Source organism: Mizuhopecten yessoensis, unplaced genomic scaffold (assembly GCF_002113885.1).
Source record: "Mizuhopecten yessoensis strain PY_sf001 unplaced genomic scaffold, ASM211388v2 scaffold4599, whole genome shotgun sequence".
Taxonomy (NCBI): domain Eukaryota; kingdom Metazoa; phylum Mollusca; class Bivalvia; order Pectinida; family Pectinidae; genus Mizuhopecten; species Mizuhopecten yessoensis.
In genome coordinates, this window is record NW_018405627.1 from 826922 (window position 1) to 850345 (window position 23424).

Here is a 23424-nt window from a genome sequence, read left to right on the forward strand (position 1 = left end):
TATGGGGGTAAAATCCAGTGGTTTTGTTCGAATTTTAAATCTTGAGGACGGATTGGCTTTTTTCTGTCCCGTGCCCTTAGGCCCGAATTCGTATCATCAGTGTTTGCTCAAGCAGCAACGTTTTTTGAGATACCAACATATCCTACAATTAAAATATATCATCAGTTTTGCATTGGGGATACTACAGATATTGCGTTAGATAAATTAAACTGATGCATTGTCAGTCTATTTTACTATTTCTATACTGCAAACGCAAAATTCCACATAGCAAACAGGGAAAGAATGAAGGTACGAAAGTGATCAACTCGGGAAAATATTTACTTTTACAGTATTGCTACTTGTCCCTTGATGATAGCATATTGGGACCGCAGAACCAAATGATTTTCCATAGACGATAGTGTTAACGTTTACCACTGTCCTGGTTAAATAGAGTTATCCACACTGGTTCACCTGCCCTCATTTTGAAGAATGTCATTTCACAAACCTGTAAAAAAAGAAGTTTAAAAATTCTATCTATTTGATTTTTTTTTATATATGGGGGCTGCCATTTTGTATTGAATTAAGCACCAAAAATGTACCAAAACTTACAACAAATTACACACTTAATAAACTCCCCTAGACAAAAACAGACTTGAATTTGTTTTTCTTTTATACATTTCACATCAATATATATTGCTTAACCCACATATACAACTTTTGTAACTTCTGCCACCTAAATGTCCAACCAGCAGGCCCCGAGGCATTCACCTTCCTATCAAATCTTGTGCCCAAAAGAGAAAAACCCACAATCTATTTTTGATTTTGTTCTCTGGTTCCTATGCGGCACCGTTCTGTACCTCTAAGAAAAGTAAACATGTTCACAACTGATCCGACAATCTAACGTTAATTATTGTCTTACCTCAAAATAAGGCATTATCTGTGATTGCCATCTCTAGTGTGGTAACGAATGAGCCTCATTCACATATGTGTATTGAAATATGATACGCCTCATAGAGAGTTATAGGATGAAAAAATACTGATAAATCTTCACATTTATTACATTTACTGATAGCGATAAAATCACATGCCTGAGAAGATTTTCCCCGGCCCTGTTCTTTTTGTTCGTTCCTACACATAACTTGTTTGCAGAACAATACCCTCCCTCTATCCCCCTAAAACATATTGTCCAACACATTTTTCATCTATAAAATTAAGTAATAGATAAAGTGTGCCAAACAGGAAATACACTGCTCCATACAGCTGTTTTGTCCTTCTAGGACTCATCAGTGATGCCAGGAGTTAAATGTTGGAAATCCAAGTAGAAACAGAAGGGAAGGTGAGGCGTATGAAACCCTTAATGCATGAATTGTTTACTCGCACTTATATTCGTGACGTTGTGGGAAAAAAGAGATAAAATCTAACACACCTATCGGTTTAGCCCACAACACCACAATATTGTAAAATCGAGTTTTTTTACGCCAATATAAAATCATGTGACTGCATTTTATTATGTAAACAGAATAATTTCATTGTTGTTAATGTAACAGCATGTACCATTTTGAGCGCTTGAATGCTCGTAGTATGAATGTGAAACAGAAGGGCATTGTTTACTCGCACTTATATTCCTGACGTTGTGCAAAGAGAGGTAAAATCTAATTGAAATATATTGTATTTACTGATCTGAATATGACGTAACATTTGGACATAGTGGTGTTTAAAAATGATTCGTTTTGGCACTTGTTTTAGAACACCGTCCTCCCTCTAACACACTTTCCTATAAAGAAATTTTGGAAATCGGAAACCTTGGTGTAGACTCATTTGCATATCTAATGCTTTGCGCCAAATACGATTCCGTGCATTAACCAACTGAAAGGATCCAAATACATTATTAAGTTTAAGAAATCACAGCTCTGTTTTAGTAAATAACCTGACAATTCTTTAGAATTTTAAATTAGTTATGTTTTGGTGAAACATTTTCCTTACATCCGTCAGGTGAACGTAAGTGTTATCTCCCCTACGCAATGGTATTCTTTGTCAAATAAAATTTCGTGCATTAGTCAAATGTAACTTACCATTTCCCTTTATGTTACATATAAGATGCTTCTATTAACATTAAAAACGTTTGACAGCGAATAATCACTTTGTATAATATCAAAATGAGCCGGAAAAAAGATATTGTTTGGGGAAAAAAGTGACACTTGCAGGACTCGAACCATCGAAGACGAAAACGTTGATACTCGTGTATAAGTAACACCTACCGGTTTAGCCCACTAAACCACCCCGTTCGATATTTTAATATCGAGTTTTTTTTTACGTCAATATAAAATCATGTGATTGTATTTTATTATGTTAACAGAATAATTTCATTGTTGTTAACGTAACAGCATGTACCATTTTGAGCGCTTGAATGCTCGTAGTATGAATGTGTATATGAATGGGCATCAAACTATGTATGTCTTAAAAAGGAAGTGTAGCGTCCATTTTCTGTTACTCATAAATAATGTCCCCGCTATAGATTGCTTCCTACACCTGTTTTGTCCTTCTAGGACTCATCAGCGATGCCAGGAGTTAAATGTTGGAAATCCAAGTAGATCTAACAAACTGTTGAAACAGAAGGGTGTATCAAAGCCCTTAATGCATGAATTGTTTACTCGCACTTGTATCCCTTACGTTATGAAAATAGAGGTAAAATCTAATTTAAATATATTGTAATTACTGATTTGAATATGACGTAACATTTGGACATAGTGGTGTTTAAAATGTTTCGTTCTGCCTCTTGTTTTAGACCACCCTCCTACCTCTAACACACTTTCCTATAAAGAAATTTTGGAAATTGGAAACCTTGGTGTAGACTCATTTGCATATCTAAAGCTTTGCGTAAAATACAATTCCGTGCATTAACCAACTGAAGGGATCCACATACATTATTAAGTTTAAGAAATCACAGCTCTATTTTAGTAAATAACCTGACAATTCTTTAGAATTTTAAATTAATGATGTTTTGATGGAACATTTTTCTTACATCCGTCAGGTGATCGTAAGTGTTATCTCCCCTACGCAATGGTATTCTTTGTCAAATAAAATTTCGTGCATTAGTCAAATGTAACTTACCATTTTCCTTATGTAACGTTAACATATAAGGTGCCTCTATTAACATTAAAAACGTTTGACAGCGAATAATCACTTTGTACAATATCAAAATGAGCCATAAAAAAATATTGTTTGAGGAAAAGAGTGATGCTTGCAGGACTCGAACCATCGAAGACGAAAACGTTGATACTCGTGTGTAAGTAGCACCTACCGGTTTAGCCCACTAAACCACTCCGTTCGATATTGTAATATCGAGGTTTTTTTTACGTCAATATAAAATCATGTGATTACATTTTATTATGTAAACAAAATAATTTCACTGTAGTTAATGTAACAGCATGTACCATTTTGAGCGCTTGAATGCTCGTAGTATGAATGTGTATATGTATGGGCATCAAACTATGTATGTCTTAAAAAGGAAGTGTAGCGTCCATTTCCTGTCAGTCATAAATAATGTCCCCGCTATAAATTGCTTCATACAGCTGTTTTGTCGTTCTAGGACTCATCAGCGATGCCAGGAGTTAAATGTTGGAAATTCAAGAAATCTAACAAACTCTTGAAACAGAAGGGCGTGTGAAAGCCCTTAATGCATGAATTGTTTACTCGAACTTGTATTCCTGACGTTTCGAAAAAAGAGGTAAAATCTAATTTAAATATATTGTAATTACTGATTTGAATATGACGTAACATTTGGACATAGTGGTGTTTAAAATGATTCGTTCTGCCACTTGTTTTAGCCCAACGTCCTCCGTATAATACACTTGACTATAAAGAAATTTTGGAAATCGGAAACCTTGGTGTAGACTCATTTGCATATCTAATGCTTTGCGTCAAATACAATTCCGTGCATTAATCAACTGAAGGGATCCAAATACATTATTAAGTTTAAGAAATCACAGCTCTATTTTAGTAAATAACCTGACAATTCTTTAGAATTTTAAATTAATTATGTTTTGATGAAACACTTTCCTTACATCCGTCAGGTGAACGTAAGTGTTATCTCCCCTACGCAATGGTATTCTTTGTCAAATAAAATTTCGTGCATTAGTCAAATGTAACTTACCATTTTCCCTTATGTTATATATAAGATGCCTCTATTAACATTAAAAACGTTTGACAGCGAATAATCACTTTGTACAATATCAAAATGAGTCGTAAAAAAGATATTGTTTGAGGAAAAAAAAGGGATGCTTGCAGGACTCGAACCATCGAAGACGAAAACGTTGATACTCGTGTATAAGTAACACCTACCGGTTTAGCCCACTAAACCACTCCGTTCGATTTTGTAATATCGAGATTTTTTTACGTCAATATAAAATCATGTGATTGCATTTTATTATGTATTGTAACAGCATGTACCATTTTGAGGGCTTGAATGCTCGTAGTATGAATGTGTATATGAATAGGCATCAAACTATGTATGTCTTAAAAAGGAAGTGTAGCGTCCACTTCCTGTCAGTCATGAATAATGTCCCCGCTATAGATTGCTTCATACAGCTAGTTTGTCCTTCTAGGACTCATCAGCGATGCCAGGAGTTAAATGTTGGAAATCCAAGTAGATCTAATAAACTGTTGAAACAGAAGGGCGTATAAAAGCCCTTAATGCATGAATTGTTTACTCGCACTTATATTCCTGACGTTGTGAAAAAAGAGGTAAAATCTAATTCAAATAAATTGTAATTACTGATTTGAATATGACGTAACATTTGGACATAGTGGTGTTTAAAATGATTCGTTCTGCCACTTGTTTTAGCCCAACGTCCTCCGTATAATACACTTGACTATAAAGAAATTTTGGAAATCGGAAACCTTGGTGTAGACTCATTTGCATATCTAATGCTTTGCGTCAAATACAATTCCGTGCATTAACCAACTGAAAGGATCCAAATACATTATTAAGTTTAAGAAATCCCAGCTCTGTTTTAGTAAATAACCTGACAATTCTTTAGAATTTTAAATTAATTATGTTTTGATGAAACACTTTCCTTACATCCGTCAGGTGAACGTAAGTGTAATCTTCCCTTCGCAATGGTATTCTTTGTCAAATAAAATTTCGTGCATTAGTCAAATGTAACTTACCATTTTCCCTTTTGTTATATATAAGATGCCTCTATTAACATTAAAAACGTTTGACAGCGAATAATCACTTTGTACAATATCAAAATGAGCCGTAAAAAAATATATTGTTTGAGGAAAAAAAGGGATGCTTGCAGGACTCGAACCATCGAAGACGAAAACGTTGATAATCGTGTATAAGTAAAACCTACCGGTTTAGCCCACTAAACCACTCCGTTCGATATTGTAATATCGAGATTTTTTTACGTCAATATAAAATCATGTGATTGCATTTTATTATGTAAACAGAATAATTTCACTGTTGTTAATGTAACAGCATGCACCATTTTGAGCGCTTGAATGCTCGTAGTATGAATGTGTATATGAATAGGCATCAAACTATGTATGTCTTAAAAAAGAAGTGTAGCGTCTATTTCCTGTCAGTCATGAATAATGTCCCCGCTATAGATTGCTTCATACAGCTAGTTTGTCCTTCTAGGACTCATCAGCGATGCCAGGAGTTAAATGTTGGAAATCCAAGTAGATCTAATAAACTGTTGAAACAGAAGGGCGTATAAAAGCCCTTAATGCATGAATTGTTTACTCGCACTTATATTCCTGACGTTGTGAGAAAAGAGGTAAAATCTAATTTATATATATTGTAATTACTGATTTGAATATGACGTAACATTTGGACATAGTGGTGTTTAAAATGATTGTAAACGATAGAGTTTGCTTGTCCCCTGTTAAAAGATTGCTTTTAAATAACAAACTTCACTTTTAGATTTCACATTATATTCCCAGTATGAGGTGCAGTGACGAACATACATAATGAGTACTACTATGTATGAAAATCGCAATACATTATACAATGCTTCGCTATAAATACTTCTTTTTGATACCTTAACTGTGGTTCAATAGTACAAATACAATGAGATATTGACATTTTCATACAAGGCAAATTCAATGCAAACACGTCATAACATGAGGTGATGGTGACCATGGACAACCATAAATACGTCATGAATTATTTTTTAACACAGGTATTGAAGCGTGCTAGCCTGCTGTTGGACCAAACTCCTATAGGTGGGCATTACGACTCGCACACTGATATCATGAAGAAACTCTTACGCATGCTGGACAGACATTGAACGATTCAATGCTCGAACAATACCTAATTATACAACAGAAAACAATTTAGTTTGTTTAGCAATCTACGAAGTTGATGCTCATCAAGTGTTCTTCTTATATGATATTGTCAACACAAACTTAACCGAGTTTCATATATATCACATATCAATAGTTGTGGATCCTTTTGGACATGTATGATATGAAACAAAACAGTAACGTACATTGACTTGCAGAAACAAATGATTTTTTTCTTTTGTTATTATGTTTTGTGTTAACTATGACGTATCAGCTTTGCTCGCAATTTTGGTAAATAGTCGAATATGTTTGTAAAGTCATTATAAAATGTAATTTCAATACTAACCAAGAGTAATCACATGGGCATTCTCTATCGTGTATTAACGGTGTATATTCGGTTGAAATCATTTACTTACTATGTTATGAGCTCACGTGACGTCATAGTATCAACATTATACAAACGTCGATGTTTCATTATATACACACTTCTTTATTGTACTGTTTGCTTCAATGAGTTGTTCCAGATAACATTATATACTACACGTATGTTACATGTACATGCATCTTATCTTTAGAGTGCTTGTGATACGTAATTCATTTCTCTCGATGTTTTTTTGTTATTAAAATATGTATATATAGTTGATAATGTTATATAGATATAATGTTGATGTTAATGAGATACTGCTATTTTAGCATTCAGAGAACAACCTTGTTTATTGTGATAGGTGCAGCGGAATAGATATACTCATGTCGGCAACCGAATAGTACTAGACATGACGTTATAGTTCCAAGAGTGTATCAAAAAGCTGATTTGTTTTATAAATACATGATATAAAATATGAATATATATGATTTGGTATTGTAATAAATGTTGTGCTAATAGCAATTCTCGTAACATTTGTTGTGGTATTTTGTTGAGGGTTTTGGTCACAAGAGAGGACTTAACTAGCCTATGTACGATATTCCTGTAACTGCAAATCACTCCAATTTTCATGATTACGTACGTTAATAATAATAATAATAATAATTCCAGGTTCTCATATGCCGCTTTATCACAACCTAGTACGTAGGTCGTCCCAAAGCGGTTCACAAATTATAATCCGTGGTTATAATTATAGGGCGTTTGCAACCAGCCAATACCTTTCTCAACTCTCCAAGAAGCATACAACCGGAGCTGTCATTTCGGCGCTAACGGCTATATGTAGCATTCAACAATTCTAACACTGCCAACCAGGTACTCATTTACAGCTGAGTAGACTGGAACAAGCGGAGTAAAGTATCTTTCTCAAAGATACAACACAGTGCTGTGCCGTGACTCGAACAGGCAACCCTTCGGTCACGAACCCGGCGTCCTACCACAAGACTCTCGTGCCTCCTTAAAACTTTGTTCTTAATGGTTTCAAGGCAAATGTGTTTTACTGACCAAACTTAACCCTACTAAACACTTTCTTATCGTCCAGTCACCATCCTTTATCAGCTCAATAAGATAGTCACCTTATCAAAGGATATTGTTATAAAGAAAAACCTTACGGATCTATATATTGTGTTTTATCATGGAGTCGTAAGTTGTAATAACATTCTGTTCGATCCTTTTGAATCATTTGATCAATGGAATATATATAAATTAAACTAATGCTTTCGGTACATATTTGGAATTTCCACTGATTCTCTCTGCGACGCAAAAGTATTTATTTCACAAAATGGGGAAAAAACCAGTTCCCTATCAAAACTAACTTTCCCACGCTCGGTCGAGATATTATGAAAAGTAAATGAATGTAACCATTGATCAAATTTATATCAACATTTTTTAATTGGTGTGATAAGAAATAAAGCACGCTGGGAAAAGTTTCACATAATTCAGGATGTATATTTCTTGAACTGTTAACAATAAAGAATTCGCAAAGTCGAATGTTTTGGTAAAACTGATTACTTCAAGACCGTCTCACACAGTTAACACATTAGAACACATCTATACTTGATTAGCCAAGGTTACCACGGGAATCAAATTCATAGTGGTGAAAGTCTTATTAACCGGACGTGACGGTGCTCTAGAATCATAAGTGTTTCCATAATGTCTCATGTTCAAGTCAAAGCAAAAATGTTTTGGTAATCATTGATCAGAAATCATCTCTTTAAACACAGAAGACACATACTTTCTCCCACAATTAACCGTTCTTCCGTTTTAAATATTCAAGATATCAATAAGAGTTTATATTTATAGGCAGTTAAAATATAATTCCTGCTCTTTTGTTGCATGTTGTATTCTTTTATCTTGTGCAGGGGTTCATGGTCTCTGTTCCTTTTGATTTAAAAAAAAAAGCTTTATTTATTTTACAACAATTATGAAACAAGTTATTACAACTTATATTAGTCACTTATAAACCCGAGTACCCGTAGAAAACCCGCATGGTCGGGCAGGTGACCCCATACATTTTCACGTCCGATCGGGGAATCGAACCTTGGCTGCCTTGGTGAAAGGCGAGTGCGTAATACACTGCGCCACCGACCACCCCTGTTAAGGGTTAAGATGTTTTCAATCCTTCTGTCTTTATATCAATACAATTATGATATAGGAGGCACGGTAGTCTAGTGGTAGGACGCCGGGTTCGTGACCGAAGGGTTGCCGGTACCGTACTGTGTTGTTGTTTTTAGTTGTGTTCCATTCTACTCAGTTGTAATTGAGTACACGGTTGGGCAGTGCTAGAATTGTTGAATGCTGTAGCTGTGTGCGCCGAAATGGCAGCTCCGGCTGTATGTATGCTCCCCACGGAGTTAAGCAAGATATTGGCTGGTTGCAAAGGCCCTATAACCACGGATAATAGTTTGCGAACCGCTTTAAGGCGACCTACGAACTAAGATGTAATAAAACGGTATATAAGAACTTCGAATTATTATTATTATTTCTTTTGCTGTGTCCTTATTTTATTTGAGTGAGGGTGTGGTCCTGTAGTATTAATTGGGGTTCCAAAGGTTCTAAATGCCCTTGCTGTTTGTTTTGATTTGCGATGTGTTCCTGTTTTATGTATAGGCGGTTTAAGATATCATTCCTTTTGTTTATAAGTGTCCGGTTTTATTTTCTTAGATGTGTCCTGTGTTCTTATATTATGCGTAAGGGCTCAATATCTTCTTCGATTTTGTTTCGATAGGTCCTATACGTGTTCTGGTATTTTGTGTTTGGATTTAAGATGCCCTTGGTGTTTGGTTAATGTGTAAAATGGTCATACATTTTATATATTTCGTATTGAATCAAGATTCCGGTTTGGTCCTGGCTCGCTGACCCAGTCTGGGATATATAAATATATCTGTATCTAACTTAAAAATTTAAAAACTATTATAAACTTGTTCATTGACTGTGTGGCAGTGCCATACATGCAAAGTATTTATTATACAACATTAGGCATATACTGACGTGGTAAACATATGCACTATGTATTAAATACAACAACAGCGGTGTTTGCGTGTATAAGGTTATAAAGGTCATCCAAGCCTGCACTAGCTGTGACCATATACAAAATCATTGATCAGGTCGAGTAAGTTTCAATATAAAGTACATGAGAGCTCTCTGTAGGTACATTACCATACCCATGACAGTGACGTCTTTGTATATCGACGGGCAGCGTGTACGAAATACACACCACCCTGACCCGTTCACAATTAATGGGGATATATATGTATAACCGTATTTACCTGGCTAATATGAAGCATTGATTAGGCCCATATCGACAGAACTTCCTCTCATGATCAGCAGTTCCAGACCCAGTCTAACCCCTCAGCCGTTACCTGTTAATTCCGGGTACATTAAGGACTGTGTACGGGCAGGTGAGTGTATGTGACATGATCACTATATTTATTATAATAACCATGCTGTTCTAAATGGACATATAATCGTTTGATTTAATCATTATGAATGTTGTAGAATACAATTTGATAAATTCTTCTAAAACGTACAATGTATTATCACAGTAACGTTTATGTTATATGTGAATTTAGGTTCTATGCCAATCTGATCTAAACTATTTATTTGTTGTACATTTTTTTATGGATTCACTTATAAACGGGTAACTTATTAGATATTTGGGCTGTATTAGATCATTTTGTCTCGATACCATTATAGTAAGCACAGTAGACGATACACGTAGTGGGACACTTGTGTAGGTCTGAACGCATTACATTTAAACGTATGTAAACACACACCCGTACCGCGTGTATATACTGATACAGCAGAAACGTACCACGTGTTCTTAACACAGGTATTTTATTATTGATTAACTTCAAAGATAAAACAGAAACAAATATTCACGACGATGGCAACATAAAATAGGCAATCTGGCAAAACCGACAGTGGAGGTAACTATCTAGATGAGGTGACGTAGGACGAGCCTATTTCACATTTTTCATTAACAGAATTATCAAATTTTAAAGGCTTGACGTATTTAAGAAGCGTATAACATATAAGTATATATGTTTACATGTATATCGACATTTTTATTTTTCAATAACACATTTTTGTTGTAGATATAATTTACTTGCATTTCAACATTTTGCTATCTAGAATTTCAATTAAATATCTTATAAAGTGTACAAAATAAAATCCCTATACTGTATGATATGTCTTGTACGATTTCCCATAAAAAATCTTTACACATTAAATATATACATATGTAATATATATATAAAACAAAAATATATCATATACCTGATATCCTATATAATGAAAATTTCATTATAATAATATATATCTCATATATAAAACCCGATTTCGTGTCTCAGACAACTGATTTCTCCCCTAAACATCATATGTAATTCATGGTAACAGGGGAATTGATGCTGATTGAAATCAAGCTTTCTATTGAAAAGGCTTAACTAGCGCATAAGTACAGACTCATATTGCATTCGACCTTTGAAATTACATAAACAAACGCTTATTTTACAAGATGTATCGTTTATTTGATATAAGTTACCTCAGGATCCCCATATCACTGTTCATGTACATTGTAACTACCCATTGGAAACGTTTTTTTCTTAGCATGACTATGCATCTGATAAATAAATTCTGAATCGAAAACATACCTTGTGGGACTTTAATGAAACATAATAAAGATTAAAAACACAAAATAGTATCAATAATAGTGTTCTGAGTGTAAAAAGTTAAGCGAGGCAAGAATGGAATTCGAACCCTGAACTTCGGATCTTTATACTTCTCGCTAACATAGAAAAACAAATTGCGTTTAACACGGAACGTAGAAGTAGAGTAACGAGATAACTGAACAGTATTCACTTTATTGATAACATTGCATCAGTCAGTCGTCATAAATGCCAGGAAATCCAAATAAGTTACAGTTGTTAATTAAAATCAAAGGTAGATTTACAACGTTAATGGATTGAAACAAAGTACATTTACTTAAGGGTCCCCGCACCACTACCAAACACTTTTTCTTTTACTATGAATTGGAAATTTCTTTTCTGGTATCAAAACATATTTTCGAAAAGAATTCCCTATCTTTTGGAACTTCAACTGTTTGAAATAAATAATAATGATACTAATAAATATGAAATATAGTCAACACCATTATTCTAAGAGTAACAATTTAACAGGGTCATAATATAGATATACTCAACTTAGCTACGTATACCCGGTCAAAGGAAGCGTCCTGACCCAACTGTTCTACAGTAATATCTAGGACGGTATTAAGGGGAGGTTACAGTACAGAAGCCAAACCACAGTCCGATGGGACAAGGATCCTTAAAAATGAAATTTATTGTTTACAGATAGTAAATGTGTTTCAAAAGGAATTACAAAAATTATTCTCCCCATTCTGAACAAATTGGTCATAACGGATTAATTTTATATTTGTAGAATGCAACTTCTACATTGGACCTCTTTATTATCGTATATTTGATTATGAAATGTTACCTTTTGCATAACGACATTCAATTTACATTCTTGGACATTAATATTTTGTGACCAATACGTTTTCATTTCCATTTTCATTGACATACATCAAGCTATTTCATTGTATTTTCAGTCATTATGTCGCTCCGATGAATTTGTTTGTCTAATTCAAGGTAAATGCCAACAAATATGGGGAATGGAAGTAATTCAAAGTCTTCGGTGTCGTCGACTTCCCGCCAACAAAGTGTTTCGTCAGTGGTATGTGAACCCTGTCAGGAACGAGGCCAAGACCGTCCTGGAACTTCGGTTTCCTTCTGTATTCAGTGCCGTCAGTTTTGTTGCCAAGTTTGCGCAGAAAATCACCGGAAGTTCAAAGGCATGTGTAGTACAATGTTATATGTTTGATTTGTACATCTGTATTACCATTTCCACGCTGTTGATGCAGCGATGATTTGAATATATTTGTAGTGTTGATACTTACATAACTCAGAATATTTGTTAGATCTTGCATTCTAACACGAACTTGCATTCTAACATGGTTTAAACTCTCGACATATCGGTCTCGCGTTCAAACCAAATTTCATGTTCTATTCGCCAGTAAAGCCAGTCAAAACAACATACTATCTGCTAAATAAAATATGGAATCCTTAACTCTCCCGATTTCATAATAACGGAAATATTAGTCCTAGCGTATTTCAGTTAGGAAGGTTTAATTTACTTACACTGATCACAGCTTTCCATTTATCCACAGGAACCCAGACCCATCAGCATGCACTGTTCTTAACCGGAAGTGGACCTCGTCGACTGAATACAAACAATTTCGCATGCGAAAGATGCACTTCTACCTCTGGAACGGATACGCATAAGGCCGCTGTTGTATGCCGGGAATGTAAACAGCTGCTTTGTCAAAGTTGTAGCGTTTTCCATAACAACGACGTGAATCAGACGTCACATACAGTGCTTACTCTGGCAGCGTTTGCTAGAGAACCTGTTTCCGGTGCCAACGACATCCGGCGCAGACAAAACAACGCATTGCCCAAAACCGATGTAAGAAGAAGACAGTTTACGCATGATTCTGGAGGTCGCAGTCAATCTGAAAATAGACCTGATATTACTTCCGGAGGTGGAAGTGGCATGCTTGTTGCTAGCTATAGGAAGACAAGTCAGTCAATAAGTACAACCTATCGGGGTGAATTTTCCGTAGGTATCACATCTGATAAACACACAGCTAAAACGTATGATATTTCAACAATGCTGGACGGTAAAATAATTGTAATTGATGATAGAAATGCCAAAATGAAAATATTTACGCCCGATCATAAACTTCATTCCAGCCTCTCTTTCGCGTACCTACCCGGAAATGTGACGTGTGTAAATGAAAACATGATTGCCATGGCGATGGGTAATGACATATTATACTTCAAGTTAAAAGCCACGAAACTATCACAGATGACGCATAAATTGTCACTAAAAGGGGACATAACCGGTATTGTCAAGAATGTAAATACATTAGCTGTGACGTATGAAATGTTTGGCAATCGATCAAAGATTGGAATTATAAATTCCAACGGATCCGAAAAGGAACTAAATAAATCGGAAGAAAAATCTAGTACACCAATGGAAAGATGGGGTAGAGCAGCAATATTTAAAAGTACCCGAGATGCATCACTAAATGTGGTTGTCTTGGAGGACGATTCAGGAACTCTGGGTTGCTATGATACTAAGGGTCATAGAGCATGGACGTGTTTGATACCACAGGCAGGAAGCTGGCAAGGAGGCATGTCTACAAAGATGGGTGGGATTGTCGCTGTGGCAGATGTAATATTGGTCACTGACGTCATAAACCACGTCATCCACGTCGTGACGGAACGCGGGGAATACAGCGGTGTTCTCCTTGACCAGACCGACGGACTTCACAGACCTAACGCCATCTGTTATAACATTAAAGGGAGGTTACTCTATATCACACAATTCAGGAGCGATGTTGTGAAAGTATTCAGCATAAAATAATTGCAATTGAGCCTCGTTTTTACGGATGATTATTTTCTGGACTGATTGGACGGAAATTGTAGGTTTCAACAGGGGAATTATGATCTCTGTTCACTTACAAGATTTATGTGCTGTTAGGAAACTGTTTTGTTCCGGCATGCCTTGAGCGTTGATAAATCATTTCTTTAAAGAAAACTATACCTGGCGGGACTTTTATGACAAATAATAAAAATGAAATAAACAAAATATAATAAATAGCTGTGTTATGAGTTAAAAAAATCACCGAGGGACTAGATCCTTTTTCGAAACCAGACCTCCATACTGCTGAACTTTCGTTCAACCGATTGAGCTACAAAACCTGTATCCAAACGGTGGTTTTCCTATATACATTTACCTCCCCTTAAGGATTCCTGCCCCACTGTATTGTGAGTTTTCCTATATACAGTTACCTCCCCTTCACTTCCGTTTGGATAAAACTGTATCACAATTTGGCAACGCCCCGACCGTTGACCAGGTAGCTAAATCGGAAGTCAAGGATTTGAATTCCGGTCCAGCCCCGCTATTTTTTTTTACACTCGGAGCACTGTTGTTGATTGTATTTTGTTTAATCATATTGAGTATTATCAACTCATAAAAGCCCCGCGAAGAAGGATTTTCTTTACAGAAATGTTTCATTTAAGTTTAAGTCATACCAGAAAAGTGTTCCAATACTAATATATTTTCATTTGCCCCCGCGCCGTCCCATTACAACAGTGTTAGAGGGCAAGTGTAATTATATAGGCTATAATTACAACTGCTCGACTATAATTACAACTGCCTGTTTCAGGTGTAGGAATATGTAAACAAACAAAATGGCTGCCTAAAATGTATTTTGAGGCAGGGCAAATGGTTTTTTGAGGAATATGTCTTAAAAAAGTAAAATATGTTAATTATAAAAAATACCTGGTTGTCTGGATGTAATTATTGTTGAAATAATTACAAATGGCCTCTGGCAAATCTACCATAAAGGGGGTTTTAAGGGATTTGCCAGAGGACACTTGTACTTATATCAACAATAATTACATCCAGACAACCAGTTATTGTTTAAATAAGTGAGACGTTTACGCAGTGGTAAGGGGATCCTTAAACATAGATGTGACACAACGGTAAAGCCAGTTTACATCTAGTGATGGGCTAAATAAAAAAAGCTTGAAACTACAGTAACTGTTGATATGTATTTGTTATGTTTTGTTATTACATTTTCAGTGCAGCGGCCAGTATGGACAGCTTTCCAGCATTTATAATATTCTTCATTTTGCCATCTTGTAATCATAAATACCAGTATAGTTCACGAAAATGTGGATAGGTATAAATTTAACGAAACATTCAAGTCATGACGCATGGTTTGAAACATGTCCATGCAATGTAAATTTTACGTTTCCATATACGTGTATGCGTAATCTTCAGTTGACAATGCGCGCAAACAACAAGTCTCCGAAAAAGATACACTGTTGTACACTGCTTCTGAAATCAAGGACGACACCGACCTCAAACGTTCTATCGACCAATCGACGAGCCAGATGCAGTGAGTGACACGTTGAAACAACCGTTCGGTTTTTGGGTTTGTTCTTTTTTAACACGGCTTGTTGACGCCGTAAGGATTGTAACCCATATTTCTACGAGGTTCACCCCAGCTCATTTTGATCAGAACCCTCAAATTGACCAAAATCAGCTTTCAAACCTTGGTCCCGGAAAAGTGGTCATAGGATCCCATTCTGGGAACTCTACTTAGTGTGACGTCGAAACGATATCGGGTGTCTGTAGCAATTTTGCCTGAAACTAGCGATCAAATCTTTAAGTATCATCTTCTTTTAATATTGCCTTAATAACCCCCTTTGCCGCATATCCTCACAAAGTCACCAACATTTGTCGGATGTTGACAACAGACGACGTTAATAAAACAGCATGTGGCAAAAAGCGCGTGGAAAAAGTCCTCCCGGTCAAAGTTCATCTTCTCGACCAATCTAAACTCTTGAATGTCACATTCCACATGTGGAATATAACGCATACTTATCTAACAGTCTGCGTGTTTATACAATGATCTGAGAGTGGAATTACACATCGTATTGTGGTAGAAAGTTAGATTTTTTTTTTTCATTTTGACACCTTAAACTGGTGTAAAGAGCTTTAGTGTGGGCAGTGTACATTATGTATATACACCCTATGGTGTCAATAAATCAGCTTGATATTAAAACAATAGCTAAGATGTCGACATAAATAAACTTCGTTACTTTTTTCTTTTTACATTAAAACATAGAATATAATAACGACAAAAATATTGTAAGTCCTACCTGTATGTCAGTCAAATGTGTGAAGCTATTGCTATATTCGTATTTCAAATGTTAAACGGTGAGTAACTGAGAATGATTAAGTAATTGTAAACGTATTGATGCAAAAGTTCTTTTACAAAAAGTATTACGGTAAAGATAAATGCATTGCAATTTGCTACATTTGCTCTCAGTTTCGCGGGTTCTATTTTTCACGAATAAATGGTTACCGCGAAAAACTTTAAGAACATTGTTTCTTAGATGTAATTGACTTTTTGTTTTTTGACGTTGTTGTTATGTTAGATAATTTCAGGATATGCTTGCATTAAAAATGAATTAGGTCATTTCCAGCATCAAAGTATTAGATTTGACAGGAACGTTAATTTTCAATATATATTGAAGTTTTCTTAATTTATAAAATTCAAATATTGAAGAAAATGCTTTGCCTGAATATAAAATAAAGGGCAGTTATAGCTTCAGTGTTAATGTCTACACGTGGTAAAACTTAAAAGATAAACTCGGAGATCGAAGATCAATCAAGGTCTCAATTATGTGTGAGTAACATCTTGCAACAAATATATAGTCTCGGTATTCGTGGTAAAATCTCAAAAAATGAAACACTGTAGAAAATATTCATTAACAATGGATAATGCAAACATACTGAGAATTCCATTGTTACAAAGGTTGTAATGTAAATATAAGGGGGTCAACGCCAAAATATCTAGAATCGAAAAATATACTCGAAAGCGCAATTTAAGATTTGATTTACCTAACAAATATATGAATACTTTTCTGCACTTGTCATAAATCAGTAAAATACCATTCTGTAACACCTCGATAACACTGATATCAGCTCACAGAGACCAGATTTATGTTTTGCTGACACACGTGTTCAGATAGGAGATATGATTTATTTGTTATTGCGTGGCGTATCTTATACACATTCTACAAGTATAGCGGGGATCCACACTGCCAATGGTAGGTATTATCATGTATGATATATACCAGGTTTTCCGTGATATCTAGAAAACTGTAAACAGCATTTATAAAATCTTGTTTACGTTTGAGAGTTTTTGGAAACATTGACACTCTGTAAGTGCTAAGTCTTCATTTCAAGGTAACCTAAAAGCAAGTTGGAATTTTCAATTCCGGCAAAACAGGCAGTGCTAACTCGAATGTTGTGACGTCGTTTACAACATGGAAAAGGCGATCCCGTTATGGATCTCATTGATGTTTGGAACAATGGTCGCGCGTGCAGAAGGATCAACGCGGCAACAAAACTTCAACACAATGGAACGATGTGCAGCACAATTCGATAACTTGAGTGAAAACCGTCGGCGTAACGTCGCCGTCCAACTTGAAGATATATACAACGTGTTAACGGACCTAGTGAACAACGCAGATGAAGAGATAGCTCAATACAATGCAATAGATGAACAATGGATTTCACTTGCGCCGTGGAATGTATTACAAATTACACCGGATGATACCTCGGACGTCTTTAATGTGACGTCACAGCTGCGTAACGTAAGCACAGTACTGACCCGTCTCCGGTCTCGTGAACAGAGTGACTCGTGTGTCAGTTCCGTGAGAATGAATCGTGAAGAACGCCGCACGCTTACGAGGCGATGGCTTTTGAGATGGAAACCGAGACGTTCACAACGTCGATTTGACGGTGAGTATCACACGCTACTCATTGTGTGATCACGATTTATTAGAGAAAATGATATAATAATCCTTTAAGATTATTTAGATAATCTATATCAGGATTGATTCTATTTTATATATGGCTTGAACTGCGTTTTTTTTCATGTCGGTATGAACGCAAATCGGTTACATTCATATTGCATGAAGCCAGTTAGGTAATGTTCATATAGTTGGTTGAAGCGCAAATGTAAATATAAGGCCATGTATCAACTGTGATATCACAAATATGAAAATTTAAACTTCTCGATGACGCCGTTAAAGAAAACACATTTTGTATTTACTTTACACTTTATTGACAATGTTCAGTTAAACTGATACGGTATTGCAATTAGCACCATCTCAAACTTACTTACTCGTTGTAAGCGTTCGTAAATAAAACTCTTATGGGATGGTACATGTATCTTTAAGAAACAATAATTGAAACCTTACAATGTATCTTGTCTGATCAGTAACTAAAAAGAGTGTATCGCGTTAACGCAGAAACGCCATTTTCTAAATTTCTATCCAGAATTTATCTAGACAAAAATCAAAGTAATATATTTGAGGTTTTTATATATCGCTTTATCACAACCTAGTTCGAAGGTCGTCTCAACGCGGTTAATACATTATTATCCGTGGTTGTAGGGCCTTTGCAACCAGCCAATATCTTTCTCAACTCCTTGGGGTAGATACAGCTAGTGCTGCCATTTTGGGCGCTCACAGCAAGCATTCAACACTTCTAGCACTGCCCAACCACGTACTCATTTACAGACTGGAACAAGCAGTTTCAACAATGCAACACAGTGCCGTGACGTGATTCGAATCTGCAACCATTTGGTCACGAGCCCGGTGTCTTACCACTAGACTAGCGTGCCTCCTAAGTAGTGAACACTTCAGTTCATACATATCAATTAAAAATCTGCTTCCTGTCTTAATACAAAGTACGGCATGACATTGATGTTACATGGAAGTTGAAGACCATACAAACAAACAAATTAGCAAACAAACAAACAAAAACCTGTATAATACAGCATAATCGCCTAAAATGTTTAACACTATGTCAAAGAAAAGGCAAAAAGAAAGCAATGCTACTCAAAATGGAACGGAAATCAGCTCCATTTTACCTTGGCGTGAAAACAAGACGTCAAACAAAGTTATTGGAAATGTTTTACAGTGACGTCCATCAATCGTTCACGTGGTGTCATTTCCAATTAGGTTATATGCTAATTTACTTTTCGAAAATGTATTCTCCTGGCTTCGTTTTAAGTATGACACTGTAGTCAAGTGGCACTGTAGGACGGCGGGCCCGTGACCGAAGGGTTACGGGTTTGAGTCACGTCACGGCACTGTTTTTATCTTTGCGCAAGATACTTTACTCCACTTATTCCAGTCTACTCAGCTGTAAAAAAGTACGTGGTTGGGCAGTCCTAGAATTGTTGAATGCTAGCTGTGAGCGCCTAAATGGCAGCACCGGCTGTATGCTCCTCAGGGAGTTGAGAAATCTGGTTGCAAAGGCCCTATAACCACGGATATCAATTTGTGAACCTCTGTGAGACGACCTACGAACTAAGCTGTGATAAAACGGTATATAAGAACCTCGAATTATTATTATTTGTTATTATTAAAAAACTGATGAAATTTTGCACCCGGAGAGGGAATTATATAGTGCTTCCATTAGGAATATGTATTTATCACATAACGTACCAATAATAATATCCAGTGAATATACCCATGTCATATTATTTTTGCGTATTAACCCATGTAATATGATCTATCAACCCTTTGATTGGTTGTAAGTTTCGATTGTTTCACTTGTGACGTCATGCCTAGGACAAGTACATTACGTCACAGACTTACGAACTGGAGTCAAATGGCGGCTTTTTACATTTCAATGTTGCATGAAATTTGCCATTTTACACGAATAAATGCCACTAATCTTGAGTATGTGATAAAAAGGATCTTACATCCGATTTCACCTCATATGAAATTTATGAAACTCGTCACGAATTTTTCATTTTAGCTCGCCAGAGGCTTGCTTAATTGAAAAATTATGAGACTCGTTTCATAAATCTCATTTGAAATGAAAACTCATGTAAGATCCAGTATATACATACCCATATCACGATCTTGTATTGCATTCTTTTAAATCTTGCTTTCCACTACAGTAATGATTCACAGGTGTGTAATAAAACATATACCACAGTGTCAAAACACAAGGACAAAAACTGGACTAAAGGTCACACAGGCTCAGTTTGTCAGACCCAGAACACCCGATACAAAATATCGGTGTTGTTGTAGTCTCAAATCAATGACGTCATAATGGATGTCGCATTAAAGCAAGAGTATACTAAGTTATTGCTCATACACTATATTCTCTCATGCAGAACTGTCCAGGGTAAGAAACAGAAGTATGTAATTACTATCCGACACTCAATTTCAGGTGCGTGACGTCACAATTGGGCAACTATGACGTTGACGTATGAATGCTTTTGGGTGGAATTTCCCTAGCCTACACTCCAATGCATGTAAAAGTCTTACAATAAACTTCTCTTATCATTACTGGGTTTCCTATATACCAAGTATTTCACGATTCTATTTTATCGAACGGGTATAGGTAGGTGTCATAAAAGTATACCTTTCTTCATTCCGCAGGTACACATGCACGACAGGTGCAGTACTTAAACCTGTGTGCGACGGAACTTTGTCACATCAATGGCTTTGCCGTCTTACCTAATGGACATCTGGTTGCTTCAGATTCAGATAATTACGACATATACATCTACAAACCAGGCCAAGACTATCCGATGAAAACCATCAACCTCGCCCCACTTTATCTAGGTGAGGTCATCTACTCACACGACTGGATCGTGCGCATCCACGTGCGGCTTATAAATCAGCAGATGGCGTGGCTAGTGCTGAATCTACTCGATTCGACAAGCTATTTGGAAGAAAGCATTGATCAAAGTTCACTAAGATGGGATGTTAACGAAATGTGTATTACCACTGATGCTGAAACGGAACCGGAAACCCGTATTGAGCCATGCGCAGACCCAGGGTACCTTGCAGTGAGGACAACGGATGAGTTTGGGTTTACCTATGGCGCTTCGCATACCGAGTTTTTAGATGCCATCGCTCCGAACTGTACCCGATATCCGTCCATTACGAGGGGGAGATACGACTACATTGTCCGTCATATTGTCAGATTCGACAGGAATATGTTGTATGTCCGAACCGATTCTCGTGGATCTCGGAAGTCCTCCGTCAATAACTTACACATATTTGAAATGTTCAATCTCATTGACAGTGTCACTTAGACCAAAACATATTAAAGTCGTTGACAGAACGTTACAGGGATCTGAATCACTTCCTTGTGGCTCACAGGTTGTACATGTATGTACAATTTTGAAAATTTATATTTATTCAAAGGTATATATAATCTGAGGAACAGACAGATGAATCCAATTTCAGTTGAATTACATTTGCAAATAAGAATGGTATTACATAAACTGCAGTATTATCAAAACTCTTGATTAATTTGTTTCAATATTTTTTTCGGGAAATAATAAAAGATTAGACAATCCCTCCTGAGGTAACAGCAGTAGATATATGTCCCTGATTTTACCAAAATTCGAAATATAAGCCTAGATATTTATTTTATATTTTTTTTGCGTTGTACGGAATTGTTTTATTTAAATTGGTAGATTTGTCAACCATCTTCTTTGATGAAGATGTGTCGTTATCTAGAGCGAAGCAACCACAAATGTTACCGCCTGGCATATCACGACAGAACAACATGTATTACGAAGAGATTCTGGTCAGTATGCAAACCTCGTAATGTATATGTATAGCAGGCTTACACGTATATTCATAATTATTTATTATGAGTTTATATTTTATTGTCGGTATAATATTTCAGTAATACAAACATGATATACATATCGGATTTGAAAATAAGTACAAAGCACTTATGTCAAATTGGGCGGCACTTACTNGGGGGGAGGAGAAGAGGTGCAAAGGATTTTAAGTTGTTGTAATGCAGTCCCCAAACACAATTTTATACCAAACTTCTTGTAACTTATAAATGATAACATTCAATGTCTAAAAATACCTTTGATGGAAAACATATGTATACAATGTAGTAAAAGGTAACGGGTCCTGTGCTTAGTTAGTGTAGAAGAAACTACAATTAGGGGCACGACCGCACTCCTATGTAATGTTTTATAACTGAGGATGAGCTTCTCGATTGGTTAACAAACCAATTTCTGAAAAAGATGCCCCTTTCTCCCCCCTGATATACTAACAAAACTGATTGTACATGTACCATTTGGTTACCTCAACATTGGACAGGCTACATCCTGCGAATATGTTTACGTCTCTCGTAAAACACACACCTCATCGTATCTCACAATATCTTAAGCTTTTGCATTTTTCATATCTATAATAAATCTAGTTGTCAAATATATGAGAAGGCGACGTAATGTGTCATACACACGCTTACATTTACAAGTTATCTCCCTTTCATCGAGGTATACGTGTCTTTTTGCTGCAACTATTAACGTAAAACAGCAAATTCAAACCTATAACCATGTACAAGTAAACTCTGCCATATATCTTTTAAAACGATATTCGTTGTTTACATTGCTCTGTCATGCTGTTCACCAAATGTGTCTATTAAAGTAACAGTACCGCAATCTGTTGCAAGTAAAAATATAACAAAATATTTTAAATATTTTGATATTGAAATATTTAAAATTCCATTCGTGCGAAGCCTTTTCCCGACTGCTACATGTACTGATCTCACCGCGCGCAGGATCGAGGCCGTGATTAGACGAGATGTCACGAAAGCAGAATCCAACGAATGGCGACCCTGTGTTTGACTGATTCAGAGGTAATACTTACACAATACACGTGTTCGATAGTGTCGGAGGAACCGTTTATACAATGCACGTGTTCGATAGGGTCGGAGGTAGCGTTTGTATATAATACACGTGTTAGAAAGGGTCGGAGGTAACGTTTATATACAATACACGTGTTCGATAGGGTCGGAGGTAACGTTTATATACAATACACGTGTTCGAGAGGGTCGGAGGTAACGTTTATACAATACAGGTGATCGATAGGGTCGGAGGTAACGTTTATACAATACACGTGTTCGATAGGGCCGGAGGTAGCGAATATACAATGCACGTGTTCGATAGGGTCGAAGGTAACGGTGATATACAATATACGTGTTCGAGAGGGTCGGAGGTAACGTTTATACAATACAGGCGTTCGATAGGG

The 23424-nt window shown here is 36.2% G+C and overlaps 2 protein-coding genes across 2 annotated transcripts; both read left to right on the forward strand.

Annotated features, from left to right (window-relative positions):
- Positions 1-9919: 9919 nt before the first annotated feature.
- On the forward strand, positions 9920-14377 carry LOC110449400. Its single transcript, XM_021496253.1, has 3 exons — positions 9920-10089; positions 12337-12539; positions 12915-14377. Exons 1-3 carry the CDS (start codon positions 10008-10010, stop codon positions 12945-12947), a joined length of 318 nt encoding a protein of 105 aa, XP_021351928.1. The 5' UTR covers positions 9920-10007; the 3' UTR covers positions 12948-14377.
- A 3183-nt stretch (positions 14378-17560) lies between these two features.
- On the forward strand, positions 17561-21736 carry LOC110449401. The gene is made up of 2 exons (XM_021496254.1): positions 17561-18133; positions 20797-21736. Exons 1-2 carry the CDS (start codon positions 17656-17658, stop codon positions 21456-21458), a joined length of 1140 nt encoding a protein of 379 aa, XP_021351929.1. The 5' UTR covers positions 17561-17655; the 3' UTR covers positions 21459-21736.
- Positions 21737-23424: the final 1688 nt, after the last annotated feature.

Bases quoted from the DNA above. Each gene is read 5' to 3' on its own strand.
- LOC110449400 (XM_021496253.1), top strand. From the start codon at position 10,008: ATGATCAGCAGTTCCAGACCCAGTCTAACCCCTCAGCCGTTACCTGTT. The intron at 10,090-12,336 runs GTGAGTGTATGT...GTCTAATTCAAG, and splicing joins TAAGGACTGTGTACGGGCAG to GTAAATGCCAACAAATATGG. The intron at 12,540-12,914 runs GCATGTGTAGTA...ATTTATCCACAG, and splicing joins AAATCACCGGAAGTTCAAAG to GAACCCAGACCCATCAGCAT.
- LOC110449401 (XM_021496254.1), top strand. From the start codon at position 17,656: ATGGAAAAGGCGATCCCGTTATGGATCTCATTGATGTTTGGAACAATG. The intron at 18,134-20,796 runs GTGAGTATCACA...TTCATTCCGCAG, and splicing joins TTCACAACGTCGATTTGACG to GTACACATGCACGACAGGTG.